Source organism: Bos javanicus, chromosome 3, assembly GCF_032452875.1.
Source record: "Bos javanicus breed banteng chromosome 3, ARS-OSU_banteng_1.0, whole genome shotgun sequence".
NCBI classification, from domain to species: Eukaryota; Metazoa; Chordata; class Mammalia; order Artiodactyla; family Bovidae; genus Bos; species Bos javanicus.
This window is the reverse complement of record NC_083870.1, coordinates 740,630-760,764: the sequence shown is the minus strand read 5'-3', so window position 1 is coordinate 760,764 and position 20,135 is coordinate 740,630. Positions and strand designations below refer to the sequence as shown.

Genomic DNA, 20,135 nt, shown 5'->3' with positions numbered 1-20,135 from the left:
CATATGAAGTTGATGGTATTATTCCCATCAAATATAAAATTTTTACAAATATAGTACTAAGGCCCTGAGTTGTTAAGTTTTGCCCCATATACGTGTATAATGATCCAAGTTAGATATTTAAGCCTAAAATTTCTTGTCCCAAGTAACTCATGGTCTAATAACAGGGATAGGTACATGAATAAGTAAGTTATCAAACAGTTTAGTAAGTTACAAAACCATTAAATATGAGCAGTATGCTTGTATTGCAATGAAAGGTGTTCACCTTTTTGAGAGGAAACACGTTAAAGAGCAGAATAAGTATTATGATCCTATTATTTTATTCACTGATTCAGAAAACCTATGTTCAGTTTCTACTTTGTCTTAGGCACTGTTCTAGGCATTTAGGATACTTTGGTCAACAAAAGAGTGTTCCTTTTTTTTAAATGGAGCTTACAATCTATCACATAGAATAGAATGTAAAAGAGACGGAATTAAATGAGACAGCTTGGGCTACAGAAACACTTGAATAGAAAGCCACAATGGTAGGTACATTCATCCATAATAAATGTGTAATAGCTGGGAGACAGTTCTCCATGTCTCCTTTGTATTTCTGTACATCTTTTGAGCAGAGGCACTGGCTTCTTTGCTCTGGACCATCTTTACAAGGATTTTTTTTTTTTTTAGGGAATAGCCTTGGAAGATAGAGCATTCAGTATCTCTCTGTGAAGCAGAAGGCAGATTTGTTTTTTGTCTAAAATAATAAAGATAATGTCTTTTGGGACAAAGGTCAGGTAGATTTGCTTGATATGAGATTTGGGTTCCCTCAGTTCAGGGTACTCCAGCTGTGATTCAAATCCATTGCATGTGCAGTATCCCCCCAGGCCCCTCTCTACATTGCCCTGTGGGAATTGGACAAGAGGAACCATTGATCCTGAAGCTCATTCTACTGGAGTAGAATGGTTCTTTGCCTCTGACTGGAGTCTTGTGTCTTCTGCTAGCATCCCTAAGATGGTGGCAGGTAACTTGTTAGCTTACAGCTAGGCCAAAGTTCTTGATAATAGGTAATAATTTATTTTTGTTTTAATTTGAGAGGACTCAGTTTTTTAACTTACAGTTCTTCTTTTACCCTAGTTTTCAGCTTCTGTTTCATGGTGTAGTGCATTTAATTATCAGAAGGGTTGAAGAGGTTTATACTAGGTTGTTCTCGAAGCCCTTTTTATGGAATGTGTGGACAGTAGTCATTCTGAGCTCCTAAGTCACATACAGAAATATCATTCAGGAGCTGTCTTGTCTCAGTGCATGTCTTAGGGCATGTTTTTGTGTACAGGTTCATATATAAGACTTTTTGCTCAGATTACTCACTTTGTCTTCTGTTCTCTCATGTTGCACTACCATTTCCTCTAGTTGGAAATGGCTAGAGCCATGTTTTCAAACCCAGATGCTTAGAAATTTGGAAAAAAGTTTTTAATACTTTTTTCTTAGCATTTTAATGAATTTTAGTTACTGTCATGTTAATTTGAATACTTTATTTCTGAACTCTTAATTTGCAGCTCATTAAGATTACCACACATGTTGACAGCCAAAGGAAGGATTTCTAAAAATTTTATCTGTTTACCACAGTTAGCATTTTTTAAAAGACATTTTGTGGGACAGATTTGGATAAGGGAAAACAGTAATAACCGAGAAGCAGCGAGCCAGTGGAGACAGTTACAAATCCAGTAAAAGTTACAATTTTAATTTGCTACCAATTTGAAGAGACAAATCAGTACATTTGTCTATTTATGTAGACTGTATTATAGACCTGGGTTCATATTAAGACCTGGGAAGATTCCCCTGGAGAAGGTAATGGCTACCCTTTCCAGTATTCTGGCCTGGAGAATTCCATGGTCTGTATAGTCCATTGGGTCATAAAGAGTCGAACACGACTGAGCGACTTTCACTTCACTATTATAGTACGTAATGGATCTGATAGAAAATTAAACTTGGTAAAAAGTAGAATGAATCATATCAGATATCCAGTGTAAAGGAAATGTTTTAAAACTGGCCGAAATAGACAATAGGGCAACTAAATAAATGATAAAGTCAATGAAAAAAAGAAAAAAACAAAACAAAACTGAAAATCAGATGTGGAAAGTTGATTATGTATAAAGTATAACATAATTTGTGAAAATACTTTGCTGAATTTCTGCAGGTTGTTTTATTCTAATAAGAACCATACCCCCGTTTTCCCACCTTCCCCCCACACAGAATTTTTAACCACATGTTCATTCATTGTATAGCCATCTTAACCAGTTATAGGCAAGGACAAAGAAAACAGTTTGCCTTCAAGATCTTGCTCTTCACACTGAACACAAGAAAACTGTAGTAGAGGAATCTGTCCCTTGTGACAGTATACAGAGAGCACAGTCAGATTTAATTTTGAAATCTCATCAGCCTGATTTCTTAGCTAATTACCAGACTGTCATATATTCAGCTTCTTTTCACTACAGCTTCTGAATAAACATGAGGCTTTTTTGGTCCATTTTTGGTAAAGAATGATTCGTTCCTAAAGAAACATATTTCTGTTTTTCAAAGGAGTAATTTATTCTACTTTTGAAGTATTATAACTGTTCTGCTACTGATGGACAGTGAGGCTGATTTTATTTTTTTCCTGTCACATTTCATCATTGTGAAATGAAGTTTTAAGTATTTTAGCATTTCTGAAATTGAGATGTGTTTAAAAATAGGTGGCATCTTATAAAACACTGTTTGCCACCCACTGTAAAGTTTTGAAAACTCTGTTACCCACCTCCAGTCTTCTTTAAGTCCTTTTCTAGCTGCTTTATTTTTCCTTATACCGTTTTGTGTATTGTCACATATTGTATACTGTCTTTTGTTAAGCTAACTAGAGTCAGGGATCTTTTTTATTTTACTGTTGTATCCCTAGCTCCTATAACACCACCTGAAATGCAGTAAGCAGGTAGTATATTTGGTGAATGAATGAATGAAGGGAACATTTTAATGTTTATTGTGGTTCCAGATAATGTGCTAAGCCCTTTCTCTCCTTGAGTCACTTAATTCTTAATGGTAACCACATGAGGTAGGCAGGAACTCTAATGAGGAAACTAGGGCTGAGGAGGGGTTAGTTCGCCCAGTGTTACTCAGCCTGTAAATGGAGGAGTTAAAGTTAGAGCTTTTTTTTTTTTTTTTTTTTAGAGCTTGAATCTACCTCAGGTCAGTTGCTAGGCTCTTAACAGTGTTACACTTTTCTAAGCATTAAATTGTTTGATTTATTTAGTTCTTTCTTTTTAAACAGGAAGAAGAGAATTTATCCAAAGATTAAAACTTGAAGCAACCTTGAATGTGCATGATGGCTGTGTAAGTAATAGTTAATTCTCAACTGTGGAGAGCTGTAATACTAAGTATTCAGATTTTTGAGGAAATGCCCCAGTGCTTCCAGAAGAGATTGGACTAACTGTAATTAAAATGGGAGAATTGTTTTACATTAAAACATATTTTTAATTTAGGAAAATATATGGACGATTTTTTTTGAAGAATAATGATCAAAAGGCTTTCATCTCTTTCACTGTTGGTGCTGCTTTTGTGAGGAGTCACTAGTGATCTTCATGTCTCCAAATCTATTAGTCACTTCTCAGAAACTTTTTAAGTATTTATTTATCTGGCTGTATTGGATCTTAGTTGTAGCACGTGAGCCTCGCTGCTCTATGGCATATGGGATCTTAGTTCCCCACCAGGGATTGAACCCACGTCTCCCTCATTGCAAGGCAGACCACCAACCACTGGACTTCTAGGAAAGTTCCAAACTTTCCAGAAGCTTTTAGACATTCATTGAATACATTTTCTTTTTTGAAATACATTTCTCTTGGTTTCTGGTAACACCACACTCTCTTGGTTTTCTTTCTCTCTCAGTGACTTCCTGCATCTTCTCCATCTTCTTCCCTGACTTCTCTACTTCTCCACCTTCAAATGTTAGATATACCAACACTGTATCTTGGCTTCTCCCACCCTCCCATTTTTCTAAGTGATTCTGTTCAGTCCCATGGCTAGAACACATAACTTCTAATTTTCTACTTCTTCCCAGAGCTCAATTTATATATAAAATTCTGTACTAAACATTCCCAGTTGCATGTCTAATAGCACCCTGAAATTAATAAGATAAAAATAAAGTCTTTTAAAATTTTTGTTATGAAAACTTGAGTCCTGCTTCTTATATGCTCAGCACTTGGATTTAGCAGATAAGATTTTGGCACATTTTCCAGTTCATGTTTTTTCCTTGCTGAATTGTTTTACAGCAAATCTCAGATATAGCATTTCACTTTTATATGTAACATAACAATAATGGGCATTTTACTTTTTTTTTTTTTTAAGCAGCTTCAGACACCTGAAATTTATTAGCTAATGTTCTGTAGATTTGAATCCATGAAAATTGTGGCTACTCTGGTTCCATTGGTGCTATAGAATTATAACAGGATCTCCATTTCATTGCTGGTTGTTGATGGATCATTCATTCTCATGTGCTAGAGTAATGGACATTTCTCCTATGTAATCAAAATGGCATTATATAATTTAATAACTGACAGTATATTTTTGATATAATCTAATAGTCCAAAATAAAAATTTTCCCATTGTTTAAAAATATATATTTTTTGTAGTTTGTTCAAAAGAGGATCCAGGTGACATCCATGCTTTGATGGCTGTACCTCTTAAATCCCTGTTAATATAGAACAGTCTTCCCCTTTTTTGTCCCTGCCATTGACTTATTTTAGAAACTGAGTCAATTTTCCTAAACATTGTCCCTCATTCTGAATACTGGTTTATTTCCTTGTGATGTCATTTACCTTGTTTCTGTATCCTTTGTGTTGGGCTTCCCTGGTGGCACGGTGGTAAAGTGGTAAAGAATACTCCTGCTGATGCAGGTGACGTGGGTTCCATCCCTGATCTGGGAGGATCCTACATGCCATAGAGCAGCTAAGCCTGTGCACTGTGACTACTAAGCTGTAATTTTTTTTTTCCTGTCTTTGATTGTGGAATAATGTATAAATACAGTTTAGAAATGTATTATTTATTTTAAAACTTAAAACCATTCTAGAGGGGAATGAATCAAAATGATACATGCTTATGGCAAACTGATGGGAGAAAAAGTAGAAATTGTGTCAGATTTCATTTTCTTGGTCTCCAAAATCACTGTGGACGGTGACTGCAGCCACAAAATTAAAAGACACTTGCTCCTTGGAAGAAGAGCTGTGACACACCTAGACAGTGTAATATCAAGCAGAGATGTCACTTTGCTACAAAGGTCCATCTAGTCAAATCTGTGGTTTTTTCCAGTAGTTATGTATGGATGTGAGAGTTGGACCATAAAGAAGGCTGAGCACCAAAGAAATGATGATTTCAAACTGGGGCTGGAGAAGACTCTTGAGAGTCCTTTGGACTACAAGGAGATCAAGCCAGTCAATCCTAAAGAAAATCATTCCTAAATACTCATTGGAAGGACTGATGCTAAAGCTGAAGCTCCAATTCTTTGGCCATCTTATGCAAAGAACTGACTCATTTGGAAAAGATCCTGATGGTGGGAATGATTGAGGGCAGAGGAGAAGGGGCAACAAAGGATGAGATGATTGAATGTTGTCATTGACTCAATGAACATGAGTTTGAGCAAACTCAGGGAGATAGCAAAGGACAGGAAAGCCTGGCATGCTACAGTTCATGAAGCTGCAAAGACCAGGACACAGTTTAGCAACTGAACAACAGTGGTTCAAAATGGAATATAACAAAAAGTAATAGACATATCCTGCACGCCCTTATTACTTTCTTACCCTCTTATGCAACTTTTTAAATCCATTTTTATTTCAGATCTTTTGGTCATTTCTTTCATCTCTTTGACACTCTTATCTTTCTTGAATTGCCAACGTTGAGCATTGTCCATTAATTTCTTGCTATTATAGAAGAGAAATTAACTAATTTATAAGACATAGGGTTCCCCCAAATTTTGTTACTGTTCTCAGTCTCCCTAGTTGTCACTTTAATTGTAAATTACATACTTAAACATCTTTTTTGTTCTGTCATTTGTAGACAATGTTTCTTGAATCCCCATTCTGTAAAATAGTTATTTAAGGCTTTCACCCTTCTTCCACCTTCCTGTCTCTGTTATTCACATCTCTTTCAGCTATATATGATTCTATATTGTCGATGTTGATTACATTTACTTTGTATTTTGTAGCCATTGTTGTCTTCTGAAATTTATGTATTCTAAAAGTCAAAATTCAGTTAACAATGTTATACATATTTACATTTCTTTGTTTTCCTTAAAACTCTGCACAATAAGGAGAGAGTAGAAAAAAAAAATGAGAGAGTAGGAAGAAATTTATATAATGTATCATCTGTTTTATAGATGAACACACTTAAGTGCTCAAAACTCTCCAGTGGGTTTCTGGCTTACACATATTTGCTTTAGTCACACTAATCTTTTTGCTGTTTCTTTAAATATACCAAGTACTCCTCTGCCTTAGGTATTTTATGTTTTTTACCTAGAACTCTCCTCCTCACATATCTTTAAGCTTATCTCCTCATTTCGTTTAGTTCTAAGTGTTACCTAACAGAGATGCTTTCCTTGACCACACTAATAGCTCTCCACTTCTCGTCAATATCTTGCTCTTTCTTCTGTATTTTTACCCCATTGTAGTGACATTATAATTACGCATTTTTTTCATAGTCTACCCACCTGCCTCCCTCTGCTGCAGCACTCTAGACCCAAGATACATCTTCATAAATTTATTTTCTTCGTCTAGTGTCAAGATGAGTGCTTGGCACATATTTGGTACTTATGAAGTGTTTATTGAAGAGACAAATTATGTGTACATGGTGAATTTTATTTCCTTCTTTAAGAATCTGAGTTCAAATCTTTCTCCTTCCTCAAAGAAGAGTTTCCTGGTGTTGATTTCAAATGGATTCTCCGATACTGTATGACTGCCTTTAAGATTTTCTCAAGTTTTTACAAGCTGTGGATTCTGTATCTTTCCAGTTTTGAATTCACTGTGAGATTTAACTGGGTATACTCAAATACTTTTCTAAGGACAAATAGAAAGTAAACTTTTTTTACAAGATTAAAGATATCTTTTCTGCTTGCACATTGTTTTTTGTCTGCTTGCACAAAGAGTTTTGTGCTATTTTTATTTTGCATTAATTTTTAAATAGGTAATGCCTTCTCATGGTACAGTACATCCAGGTTGTTTATTGTCACCCTGCTTATTTAACTTATATGCAGAGTACATCATGAGAAATGCCAGGCTGGATGAAGCACAAGCTGGAATCAAGATTGCTGGGGGAAATACCAGTAACCTCAGATACACAGATTAGAGCACCCTTATGGCAGAAAGTGAGGACGAACTAAAGAAGCTCTTGATGAAAGTAAAAGAGGAGAGTGAAAAAGTTGGCTTGAAACTCAACATTCAGAAAACTAAGGTCATGGCATCTGGTCCCAACACTTCATGCCAAATAGATGGCCAAACAATGGAAACAGTGACAGACTTAATTTTCTTGGGCTCCAAAATCACTGCAGATGGTGACTGCAGCCATGAAATTAAAAGACACTTGCTCCTTGGGAGAAAAGTTATGACTGACCTAGACAGCATAGTAAATTAAAAAGCAGAGACATAACATTGCCAACAAAGGTCCATCTAGTCAAAGCTTTGTTTTTTCCAGTAGTCATGGATGTGAGAGTCAGACTTATAAAGAAAGCTTAGTGCTGAAGAAATGATGCTTTTGAACTGTGGTGTTGGAGAAGACTCTTGAGAGTCCCTTGGACTGCAAGGAGATCCAACCAGTCAATCTTAAAGGAAATCAATCCTGAATATTCATTGGAAGGACTGATGCTGAAGCTGAAGCACCAATACTTGGCCACCTGATGTGAAGAACTGACTCATTGGAAGAGACCCTGATGCTGGGAAAGATTGAAGGCGGGAAGAGAAGGAGATGACAGAGGATGAGATAGTTGGATGGCATCACTGACTTGATGGACATGAGTTTGAGCAAGCTCTGGGAGTTTGTGATGGACAGGGAAGCCTGGCATGCTGCAGTCCATGGGCTCTCAAAGAGTCGGCCACAACTGAGTGACTGAACTTCTCATGGTATAAAAATAAAGTATATATGGCTCCCACTTCTGTTTCTGTCTTCTCCATTTCTTTCTGCTCACTGAAGCATATGATCACTTGTTTTAGTTTCATGGATATCCTTTTACTGTATTTTTTCCCCACCTTTATTGTGATATACTTTACATATATCATTATATAAATTTAATGTGTAAAATAGAATAATTTGATATGTATTTCAAAATGATTATCGCAATAAACTTAGTCATCACATTTATCATGCCACATAATTGCCATTTTGTTGTTGTGATGGTTGTGAGAACATTTAATATTTACTGTCTCAGCATCTTTCAAGTATATAGCACAGTAATGTTAACTATAACCACCATGCTGTAGATTAGATTCCAGAACTTACTCATCTTATAACTGGAAGTTTTTATTTTTCTGAACATCTCATTTCCTCCATCTTCCAACCTCTGCTACCAGTCTTCTCTGTTTCTGTTAGAACATTTTTAGAGTCCACATATAAGTGATCTTACAAAGTATTTGTCATTCTTTATCTTGCCTTCAGTGTTCATTTTTGCGTGGCACATGTCAGGATTTCCTTCGTTTTTACGGCTAATACTCCATTGTGTGTGTCTGTGTGTGTTTATCATATTTTCTTTATGCATTAATCCATTGACCAACACCTGTATTGGTGTTTTTCTTTCTGATTTACTTCACTCTGTATAATAGGCTTCAATTTCATCCACCTCATTAGAACTGATTCAAATGCATTCTCTTTAATAGCTGAGTAATATTCCATTGTGTATATGTACCACAGCTTTTTTATCCATTCGTCTGCCGATGGACATCGAGGTTGCTTCCATGTCCTGGCTATTGTAAATAGTGCTGCGATGAATATCAGGGTACACGTGTCTCTTTCAATTCTGGTTTCCTCGTTATATATGCCCAGCAGTGGGATTGCTGGGTCATATGGCAGTTCTATTTCCAGTTTTTTAAGGAATCTCCACACTGTTCTCCTTAGTGGCTGTACTTAGTGGCTGCACTCCCACCAACAGTGTAAGAGGGTTGGTTCCTTTTTCTCCACACCCTCTCCAGCATTTATTGTTTGTAGACTTTTTGATAGCAGCCATTCTGATCGGTGTAAGATGCTACCTCATTGTGATTTTGATTTGCATTTCCCTGATAATGAGTGATGTTGAACATCTTTTCATGTGTTTGTTAGCCATCTGTATGTCTTCTTTGGAGAAATGTACGTTTAATTCTTTGGCCCATATTTTGATTGGGTTGTTTATTTTTCTGGACTTGAGCTACAGGAGCTGCTTGTATATTTCTGAGATTAATTCTTTGTCAGTTGTTTCATTTGTTATTATTTTCTCCCATTCTGAAGGCTGTCTTTTCACCTTGCTTATAGTATCCTTTGTTGTACAAAAGCTTTTCATTTTAATTAGGTCCCCTTTTTATTTTTGCTTTTATTTCCATTATTCTGGGAGGTGGGTCATAGAGGATCCTCCTGTGATTTATGTCAGAGAGTGTTTTGCCTGTGTTTTCCTCTAGGAGTTTTATAGTTTCTGGTCTTATGTTTAGATCTTTAATCCATTTTGAGTTTATTTTTGTGTATGGTGTTAGAAAATGTTCTAATTTCATTCTTTTACAAGTGGTTGACCACTTTTCTCAGCACCACTTGTTAAAGAGATTGTCTTTTCTCCATTGTATATTCTTGCCTCCTTTGTCAAAGATAAGGTGTCCATAGGTGCGTGGATTTATCTCTGGGCTTTCTATTTTGTCCCATTGATCTATTTTCTGTCTTTGTGCCAATACCAAACTGTGTTGATGACTGTAGCTTTGTAGTACAGTCTGAAGTCAGGCAGGTTGATTCCTCCAGGTCCATTCTTCTTTCTCAAGATTACTTTGGCTGTTCGAGGTTTTTTGTATTTCTATACAAATTGTGAAATTATTTGTTCTAGTTCTGTGAAAAATACCGTTGGTAGCTTGACAGGGATTGCATTGAATCTATAGATTGCTTGGGTAGTATACTCATTTTCATTATATTGATTCTTCTGATCCATGAACACGGTATATTTCTCCATCTATTTGTGTCCTCTTTGATCTCTTTCACCAGTGTTTTATAGTTTTCTATATATAAGTCTTTTGTTTCTTTAGGTAGATTTATTCCTAAGTATTTTATTCTTTTCTTGCAGTGGTGAATGGAATTGTTTGCTTAATTTGTGTTTCTGTTTTCTCATTGTATTCTTAGTGTATAGCAATGCAAGGGATTTCTGTGTGTTGATTTTATATCCTGCAACTTTACTATATTCATTGATTAGCTCTAGTAATTTTCTGGTGAAGTCTTTAGGGTTTTCTATGTAGAGGATCATGTCATCTGCAAACAGTGAGAGTTTTACTTCTTGTTTTCCAATTTGGATTCCTTTTATTTCTTTTTCTGCTCTGATTGCTGTGGCCAAAAACTTCCAAAACTGTGTTGAATAGTAGTGGTGAGAGTGGGCACCCTTGTCTTGTTGCTGATGTTAGGGGAAACGCTCTCAATTTTTCACCATTGAGGATAATGTTTGCTGTAAGATAGTACTTTGATTCCCTTCAGATGTGTGCCCAAGAGTGGGGTTGCTGGATTATATGACAGTTCCAGCTGAAAGGTTTCCAGGATCCTCCATGCTGTTTCCTGTGTTGACCGTGTCAGTTCTGCTTACCACAAATGGTGCACAAGGCGCCCTTTTCTCCATGCCTTTATCAGTACTTCTTATCGCTTGTATTTTTGGTTATAGCCGTTCTAAACAATGTGAGAAAATATTTCATTGTGCTTTATTTATTTATTTATTTTTGGTCTATTTTGCACATCTTGCCGGTTAAACTGATGCCACAACATTGAAAGCACCAAGTCCTAACCATGGGACCACGAGGGACCTCCCTTATTGTGGTTTTGATTTGCATTTTTCTGATGATTTGTGATGTTGAGCACCTTTTTGTGTCCTTTTTGGCCGTTTGTATATTTTCTTAGGAAAAATGTTTATTCAGGGCCTTTTCCCATTTTTTAGTTGGATTACTTGTGGGGTTTTTTTTGCTGCTGAGTTACATGAGCTCCTTATATATTTTGAATGTTAATCCCTTATCAAATAGAAGGTTTGCATATATTTATTTCTTCTTCTGTATGTTGTTGGTTGCTTCTGTTGCTATACAGAGCTTTTAAGTTTCATGTAATTATCAGTTGTTGATTTTTGCTTTTGTTTTTGTCATGTCCAAAAATACCTTTGCCAAGATCAAGGTCAGGAGCTTTTCACATTTTTCCCCTCTAGGAATTTTATTGCCTTCAGATCTTATGTTTAAGTCCTTAATCCATTTCATAGTAATTTTCTTTGGCATGTGAACATCCAGTTTTCCCAGCACCATTTGGTGAATAGACTATTCATATAGTGAAAGACTATTCTTTCCCCACTGGGTAGTCTTTGCTCTTTTGTTGTAAATTAATTTACCGTATATGCATGGGTTATTTTCTGGGCTCTGTTCTGTTTCATTGGTCTATGTGTCTGTTCTTAAGACAATACCATACTGTTTTGATTAAATAATTTTGTAATATAGTCTGAGATCAAGACGTTTGATGCCTTCAGCCTTATTTTAATTTTTTAAGGTTGCTTTGGCTATTTGGAGTCTTTGGTGATTCCATACACATTTTGGATTTCTTAGCATTCTATTTCAGTGAAAAAATGTCTTTGGCGTTTTGATGGGGATTGCCATGAACATGGCTGTTTGGTAGTATGCTGCTGCTGCTACTGCTAAGTTGCTTCAGTTGTGTCTGACTCTGTGCAACCTCATAGATGGCAGCCTACCAGGCTCCCCGTCCCTGGGATTCTCCAGGCCAAGAGCACTGGAGTGGGTTGCCATTTCCTTCTCCAATGCATGAAAGTGAAAAGTGAAAGTGAAGTCGCTCAGTCGTGTCCGACTCTTTGCGACCCCGTGGACTGCAGCCTACCAGGCTCCTCTGTCCATGGGATTTTTCAGTACTGGAGTGGGGTGCCATTGCCTTCTCTGATTTGGTAGTATAGTATAATATTAACTATTCTCATACATGAGGACACCTATCTTTCCATTTATTTGTGCCTTCAGTATTTCTCATCTTTGTGTCATATAAATACCAGATAGATGTTTCAGCTCCCTGGTTAAATTTATTCCTGAATATATTTTGATGTTTTTGATGCTAATGGGGCATTTTCGTTGTTTCTTTTTCAGATAGTTCATTGTTTTATTGTATAGAAATGCAACTGTTCTTTGTTTATGTTATATCTTAAAGCTACTCAATTCACTTGTTAGCACTGACAAATTTTTGGTGGAGTCTTCAGAATTTTCTGTATATAAGATGAGGTCATATTCAATTGGAGAGAGTTTTACTTTTTCATTTCCAGTTTAGATGCCTTCTATTTCCTTTTCCTGTCCAATTACTACTCTGACTGGAACTTGCTGTACTGTGTTGAATAAAAGTGATGAAACTGAACTGAACTTGTCTTGCTCTTAGTTGTAGTGGAAAAGCTTTCTTCAGCTTCACCATTGAGTATGATGTTACCTGTGGACTTGTCATGTATGGCCTTTATTATGTTGAGGTATATTCTTTCTATACCTAGTTTGCTAAGAATTTTTATCTTGAAAGATGTTGAATTAGATGCTTTTTCTGCATCTTTTGAGACAATCATATGATTTTTACTTTTCATTCCATTAATGAGGTGTATTGCAATTATTGATTTCTTTATATTGAATCATCCTTGCATCCAGGTGATAAGCCCCACATGATTATGGTGTATGGTACTTTTAATGTGCTTTTGAATTTGATTTGCTAGTATTTTGTTGAGAATTTTTGCCTCTGTATGCATCAGAAATGTTGGCTTGTGGTTTTCTTGTAGTATCCTTATCTGGCCTTGATGTGAGGGTTACCTTTCTGAGGCTTAGCTCAGAAAATGAGTTTGGGAGTGTTCTCTCCTTTTCAGTTTTTTTGGAAGAGTTTGAGGATTGGTATTAATTGTTCTTTAAATGTGTGGAGAACATTTAAAGCCTGTGAAGCTATCTGGCCAAAGGCTTTTCTGTTGTTTTTGGGAAGTTTTTAATTTAATCTCTTTACTCATTATTTGTCTCTTCAGATTTTCTTTTCTCATGATTCAGTCTTGGTCAGATATATGTTCCTCTGAATTTATTGGTGATTATGGACCGCAAGGAGATCCAACCAGTCCATTCTGAAGATCAGCCCTGGGATTTCTTTGGAAGGAATGATGCTAAAGCTGAAACTCCAGTACTTTTGCCACCTCATGCGAAGAGTTAACTCATTGGAAAAGACTCTGATGCTGGGAGGGATTGGGGGCAGGAGGAGAAGGAGACGACAGAGGATGAGATGGCTGGATGGCATCACTGACTCGATGAATGAGTCTGGGTGAACTCCGAGAGTTGGTGATGGACAGGGAGGCCTGGCGTGCTGCGATTCATGGGGTCGCAAAGGTCGGACACGACTGAGTGATTGATCTGATCTGATGTAATTTGTCGCTATATAATTTTTCATATTAGTATCTTACATGTTTCAGTGGTTTCAGTTGTAAGGTCTTTTCTTTCATCTATATTTTTATAATCTTGTTAAGTCTAACACAAAGTTTGTCAATTTTGTTAATCTTTTCAAAAAACCAATTCTTAGTTTCACTGATCTTTTTCTATTATTTTCCTATTCTCTATTTTATTCATTTCTGCTCTGATCTTTTTTTGGAACCCGTTTCTTTGAGGTTTCCTGCATTGTCTCTTTACCGCTTGCACAACCTGGGAATCCCAGGGTAATTTGTAGGTGAGAGCAGGCCTACCTATGCAGGAAACCTCAGAGAGGTTCAGTCCCTGGGTCAGGAAGATCCCCTGGAGGAGGGCATGGCAACCCGCTCCAGTATTCTTGCCTGGAGACTACCATGGACTGAGGAACCTGGTGGGCTATGGTCCATAGAGTCAGACATGACTGAAGCGACTTAGCATGGCATATTTTAGGCTAAAATAAAAACTTTAGATAATTTGTGGTTAAAAAGAAAAGATCAGAGAAGAAATGAATAAAATAGAGAATAGGAAAATAAAAGATTAGTGAAGCTAATAGTTGGTTTTTTGAAAAGATTAGCAAAATTGACAAACTTTGTGCAGACTTAACAAGATTATAAAAATATAGATGAAAGAAGACATTACAACCAAAGCCACTGAAACACGAGAAATTTGTAGGTAAGAATCACTATCTTTAATAATTCCCACATTGAATACAAAAATACATAAATATGTAGCTGTTTGGAAAAATACTATTTTTTTCTGAGACAAAGAAAATAATTTTTACATTGTAATGTTCAACTAGGACTTCCCTGTAGCTCAGTTGGTAAAGAATCCACCTGCAATGGAGAACACCCCCGTTTGATTCCTGGGTCAGGAAAATCCCTTGGAGAAGGAATAGACTACCCACTCCAGTATTCCTGGACTTCCCTGGTGGCTCAGCTGGTAAAGAATCTGCCTGTGATACAGGAGACCTGGGTTTGATTGCTGGGTTGGGAAGATCCCCTAGAGAAAGGAATAGCTACCGACTCCAGTATTCTGTCCTGGAGAATTCCATGGACTTGTAGTCCATGGAGTTACAGAGAGTTGGACATGACTGAGTGACTTTCACTTTCACTTTCTTTCATGTCCAACTAGTGTGTGCACATTTTAGCTTGGAAACTCATTAGGCATTTAGGCTATATCCTCAAAATTCTGTTTAGCCTATTTGTGATTTCCTTTGAGTAAAAGATAAAAAAGTTAAGAAATCCTACTTAGGATTCGGGGAAAACCTTTATGATTGATTTAGGCTGGTGAGGGTGGTGTTGAAAGGCCAATCCGAAGACTATTATTGTACCGTTGGAAATCAGGATGGCCCAGACTGTGGAAAGTGTTGATGGTGAAGGAGATATTGGAAGAAGGGAGAGTCACCAGATGACTCAGTTTCCATGGGAAGTGGTGGACTTTGCAGGAAAGGATGGAAAGTTGAGTTCCTGAAGGTTGATTTTCTTGGAAAGGTATTGGCTTGTTCCAAGGAAGCTTGTTGCTGAAAAGGGAGGCTCGCCAGGCTGAGGTTGCTTTGATGTTCACAGGCACTGTGATGGTAAAATCCAGTTCTCTTGAGGCCATGGGTATAAGAAGCCCTAGATCTCTGGCCTGAACTCTACTGTGAGATGAGGGTGCTGGCTCTTTGTGAAAAAGCTCAAATAAATCCTCCAGTTACAAGTACAGTTGCCACGGATACCATGAAGGATATTATAGCATCCTCTGCTAGTGTTGGAGGGTCTCCTGTGGAGGCATGGGTCAACAGTGGCTCACAGACCGGATAGGGTCGCTGGCAACAGCACTCCTCTTTGCTCTGATATTTGTCGTCTCCTTCCTTCTGCCAGCTTTGGACTTGGTTTTTCTTTTCTAATTCTTCAGTGTGTAAATTTAGGTGGTTTCTTTTTTTTTCTTTTCCTAATGTAGGCATGGATTGCTGTGAACTTCCTCCTTAGAATTACTTTTGCTGCATCCCATATGTTTTATTTCTATTTTCACTTGATTGAAGATATTTTTGATTTTTTTTTTTCTTTGATGATCCGGTTGTCCAGGAGTGTGTTATTTAACTTCCACATGTTGGTCAAATTTTCAGTTTTCTTCCTTTTGATTTCTATTTTCATAGCATTGTGGTCAGAAAAGATACTTGGTATGATTTATTCTTTAAAGTTTGCTAGTATGTGTTCTGTGATCTAATATGATTTATCTTGGAGAGTGTTCTATGTGCACTTAAGAAGAATGTTCTGCTGCTGTTGGATCAACTATTCTCTCTATATGTATTAAGTCTAATGTTTCCTTGTTGACTTTCTGTCAGTATGATTTATCCATTGTTTATGTGGTATGTTGAAGTTTGCTACTATTACACTGTTGTAGCTTTCTTCCTTCAAACCTGATATACTCATTGTTTTAAAAATTTTAGACATTCTAGTAGATACTAGAGGCAGACATCCTGGAGTGTGAAGTCAAGTGCATCTTAGGAAGCATTACTGTGAACAAAGCTAGAGGAAGTGATGGATTTCTAGCTGAGCTATTTAAAATCCTAAAAGATGATGCAGTTAAAGTGCTGCATTCAATATGCCAGCAAACTTGGAAAACTCAACAATGGCCACAGAACTGGAAAAGGTCAGTTTTCATTCCAATCCCAAAGAAAGGTAATGCCAAAGAATGCTCAAACTACTGTATAGTTGCACACATATCACATACTAGCAAGGTAGTACTCAAATCCTTCAATTAGGCTTCAATAGTATATAAACCGAGAACTTCCACATGTAAAACCTAGTTTTAGAAAATGCAGAGGAACCAGAGATCAAATTGCCAAAGTCCACTGAATCTCATAGAAAAAGCAGGGGAATTCCAAAACACGTCTACATTTGCTTCATTGACTGCACTAAAGCCTTTGACTGTGTGGATCACAACAAACTGGAATATTCTTAAAGAGATGAGAATATCAGACCACTTTATCTGCCTCCTGAGAAACCTATATTCAGGACAAAAAGTAACAATTAGGACCAGACATGAACAAGGAACCGGTTCCAGATTGGGAAAGGAGTACCTCAAGGCTGTATATTGTCACCCTGCTTATTCAACGTATATGCAGAGTACATCATGCAAAATGTCGGGTTGGCAGACTCACAAGATGGAATCAAAATTGCCGGGAGAAATATCAACAACCTCAGATATCAAGATGATGCCACTCTAATGGCAGAAAGCAAAGAGGAATAAAGAGCCTGTTGATGGTGGTGAAAGAAGAGTGAAAAAGTGGGCTTTAAGTTCAGTAGTTGGAGAAGGCAATGGCACCCCACTGCAGTACTCTTGCCTGGCAAATCCCATGGACGGAGGAGCCTGGTGGGCTGCAGTCCATGGGGTCTTGAAGAGTCGGACATGACTGAGCGACTTCACTTTCACTTTTCACTTTCATGCACTGGAGAAGGAAATGGCAACCCACTCCAGTGTTCTTGCCTGGAGAATCCCAGGGACGGGGGAGCCTGGGGGGCTGCCGTGTATGGGGTTGCACAGAATTGCACATGACTGAAGTGACTTAGCAGCAAGCTCAATAGTCCCATCACTTCATGGCAAATAGATGGGGAAAAAAAGGAAGTAGTGAGACTTTATTTTCTTGGGCTCTGAAGTCATTATGGATGGTGACTGCAGGTGTGAAATTAAAAAACAATTGCTCCTTGGAAGAAAAGCTATGACAAACCTAGGCACTATATTAAAAAGCAGAGACATCACCTTGCTGGCAAAGGACTGTGTAATCAAAGCTTTGTTTTTTCAGTAGTCATACACGGATGTGAGAGTAGGACCCTAAAGAAAGTAGAATGCTGAAGAACTGAATGCTGAGTGCTTTCAAATTGTGGTGCTAGACAAGACTTGAGAATTCCTTGGACAGCACGGAGATCTGAAACCAGTCAATTGTAATGGACATCAACCCAGAATGTTCATTGAAAGGACTGATGCTGAAGCTGAAGTTCCAATACTTTGGCCACCTGATGCAAAGAGCCAACTGGTTGGAAAAGACTAATGCGGGGAAAGATTGAAGGCAAGGGGAGAAGGTAGTAACAGAGGCTGAGATGGCTGGATGGCATCACCAACTCAATGAATATGAGTTCGAGCAAACTCTGGGAGATAGTGAAGGACAGGGAAGCCTGGTGTGCTGCAGTTCATGGGGTTGCAAAGAGTCGGACACGACTTAGTGACTGAACAACAAGTAGATATCCAAAATGTGATATCAAAATGTGTGGTTTTTTTTTTAATTTTGATGTAGACCATTTAAAAAATCTTTATTGAATTTGTTACAATATTGCTTCTGTTTTATGTTTTATGTTTTGGCTGTGAGGCATGTAGAATCTTAGCTTCCCAACCAGGGATCAATCCCATGCCTCCTGCATTGGAAGGCAAAATCTTAATCACTGGATTGCCAGGCAAGTCTCTAAAATGTGGTTTTAATCCCTCATGTTGTCTGTTTTTACATATGGTCATCCCTCCATGTCCACAAGTTTCTCATCTATGGATACTGGGGGTTGACTGTATTGTTCCATTTTGTGTAAGGGACTTGAGCATCACAGATTTGTATTTGTTAGGTTCTCCTGGAACTCATCCTCATGGATACCAAGGGAGTATGGTGTTCATCTGTGTCCATCAAACTTCCTAAACTTACTTGTTAGTCCATTCCCCTTTTTTATGAATCTCTCAGTTCAGTTGCTCAGTCATGTCCGACTCTTTGTGACCCCATGGACAGCAGGCCAGGCCTCCCTGTCCATCACCGATTCCTGGCGCTCATGTCCATTGAGTCAGTGATGTCATCCAACCATCTCATCCTCTGTCATCCCCTTCTCCTCCCACCTTCAATCTTTCCTAGCATCAGGGTCTTTTCAAATGAGTCAGTTTTTTGCATCAGGTGGCCAAAGTACTGGAGTTTCAGCTTCAACATCAGTCCTGCCAATGAATATTCAGGACTGATTTCCTTTAGGACGGACTGGTTGGATCTCCTTGCAGTCCAAGGGACTCTCAAGAGTCTTCCCCAACACCACAGTTCAAAAGCATCAATTCCTTGGTGCTCAGCTTTCTTTATAGTCCAACTCTCACATCCATACATGACTACTGGAAAAACCATAGCCTTGACTAGATGGACCTTTGTTGGCAAAGTAACGTTTCTACTTTTTAATATGCCGTCTAGGTTGGTCATAACTTTTCTCCCAAGGAGTAAGCATCTTTTAATTTCATGGCTGCAGTCACCATCTGCAGTGATTTTGGAGCCCCCAAAATAAAGTCTGCCACTCTTTCCACTGTTTCTCCATCTATTTGTCATATAGTGATGGGTCTGATGCCATGATCTTTGTTTTCCAAATGTTGAGCTTTAAGCCAGCTTTATTATTCTACATAAACAGTCATGTCATCTGAGAATATATTTTACTTCTTTTCTGTCTAATTTCCTTTTTTCTTTTTCTTATCTTATTGTACTCTCTCAAATTCTAGACAGTATTGAACAGAAGTGGTGAGAGCCAACTTCCTTATCTTATTCTAATCGTAGAGGGAAAGCATCCAGGCTTTCATTATTTAGTATGATTGTTTTTTAATAAATATTCATTGTCAGATTGAAGAAAGTTCCTTTCAATTTTGCTGAGAGCTCCTATTATGAATTGTTACTTGGATATTTTTCAAATGTCTGTTCTGCATTTATTGCAGTGATCATATGATTTTCTGTTTCTGTTTGTTAATACCATGGGTTGTATTGATTTGAGTGTCAAACTGTTCTTGCATTTCAGAGATAAATCTCCTTGAGTCGTAATGTGTTATCTATTTTCTTACACTGTTGTATTCAGTTTGCTAAAATTGTTTTAGAATTTTTGTGTGTACATTAAGGATATCAGTCCATCATCTTGTGCCAGTGAGTTTGAAAGTATACTATCCTCTTTAATTTTCTGAAAGAGTTGGTACAAAATTTTCATTATTTAAAATAAATATTCAGCAGATTTCACCAGTAGAGCAGTCTGGGCCTGGAGTTTTCTTTGGTGAAAATTCTGACTACAGTTTAAGAAAAATGGACAACGTCTTGAGTAAATTTTGTTTGGTATATATGTTTCAAGGCTTTTGTTAGCTCTCTCTGTCATTGAATTTATTGTATAAAGTTGTTCATGGTATTATATTACATGCTCAAGTATTCATAATGATGTTATGTGTTACTGCTTTCATTTTTGATATTGATAATAAGTTCCTCCACTCCTTCTTTTTCTTGATTAATCTGAGTAGAGGTGCATAATTTTATTTGTTTTTTCAAAGCACCAGTTTCTGGTTTTATCAGTTTTCTGTGTTTTCCTGTTTTCTTTTTCATTGATTTCTGCTCTTATATTCATTATTTCCAACTGTCTTTTGACTTTTGATTTCATTGGTCTCCTTGTTATAGCTTTTAGAGTGGAAGCAAAAGTCATTGTTATAGTACCTTTATCTTTCTAATATAGGTGTTTTTGTGCTATAAATTTGCTTTTA

General features: G+C 37.3%; 1 protein-coding gene and 1 pseudogene across 8 annotated transcripts in view; one reads left to right on the top strand and one right to left on the bottom strand.

Annotated features, from left to right (window-relative positions):
* The window catches only part of DCAF6 (DDB1 and CUL4 associated factor 6), a 181,503-nt gene that overhangs the window by 25,639 nt on the left and 135,729 nt on the right, over positions 1–20,135 (top strand). For 7 of the 8 annotated variants that reach the window (XM_061399352.1, XM_061399359.1, XM_061399373.1 and 4 more), the window contains exon 2: positions 3,275–3,336. The exons of the other annotated variant lie outside the window; for it this stretch is intronic. In XM_061399352.1, coding sequence (XP_061255336.1) covers positions 3,275–3,336 — 62 coding nt within the window. The remainder of the gene's footprint in view (positions 1–3,274; positions 3,337–20,135) is intronic. 8 annotated transcript variants of the gene reach the window in all.
* LOC133237110 (myc target protein 1-like) lies at positions 14,885–15,654 on the bottom strand (annotated as a pseudogene).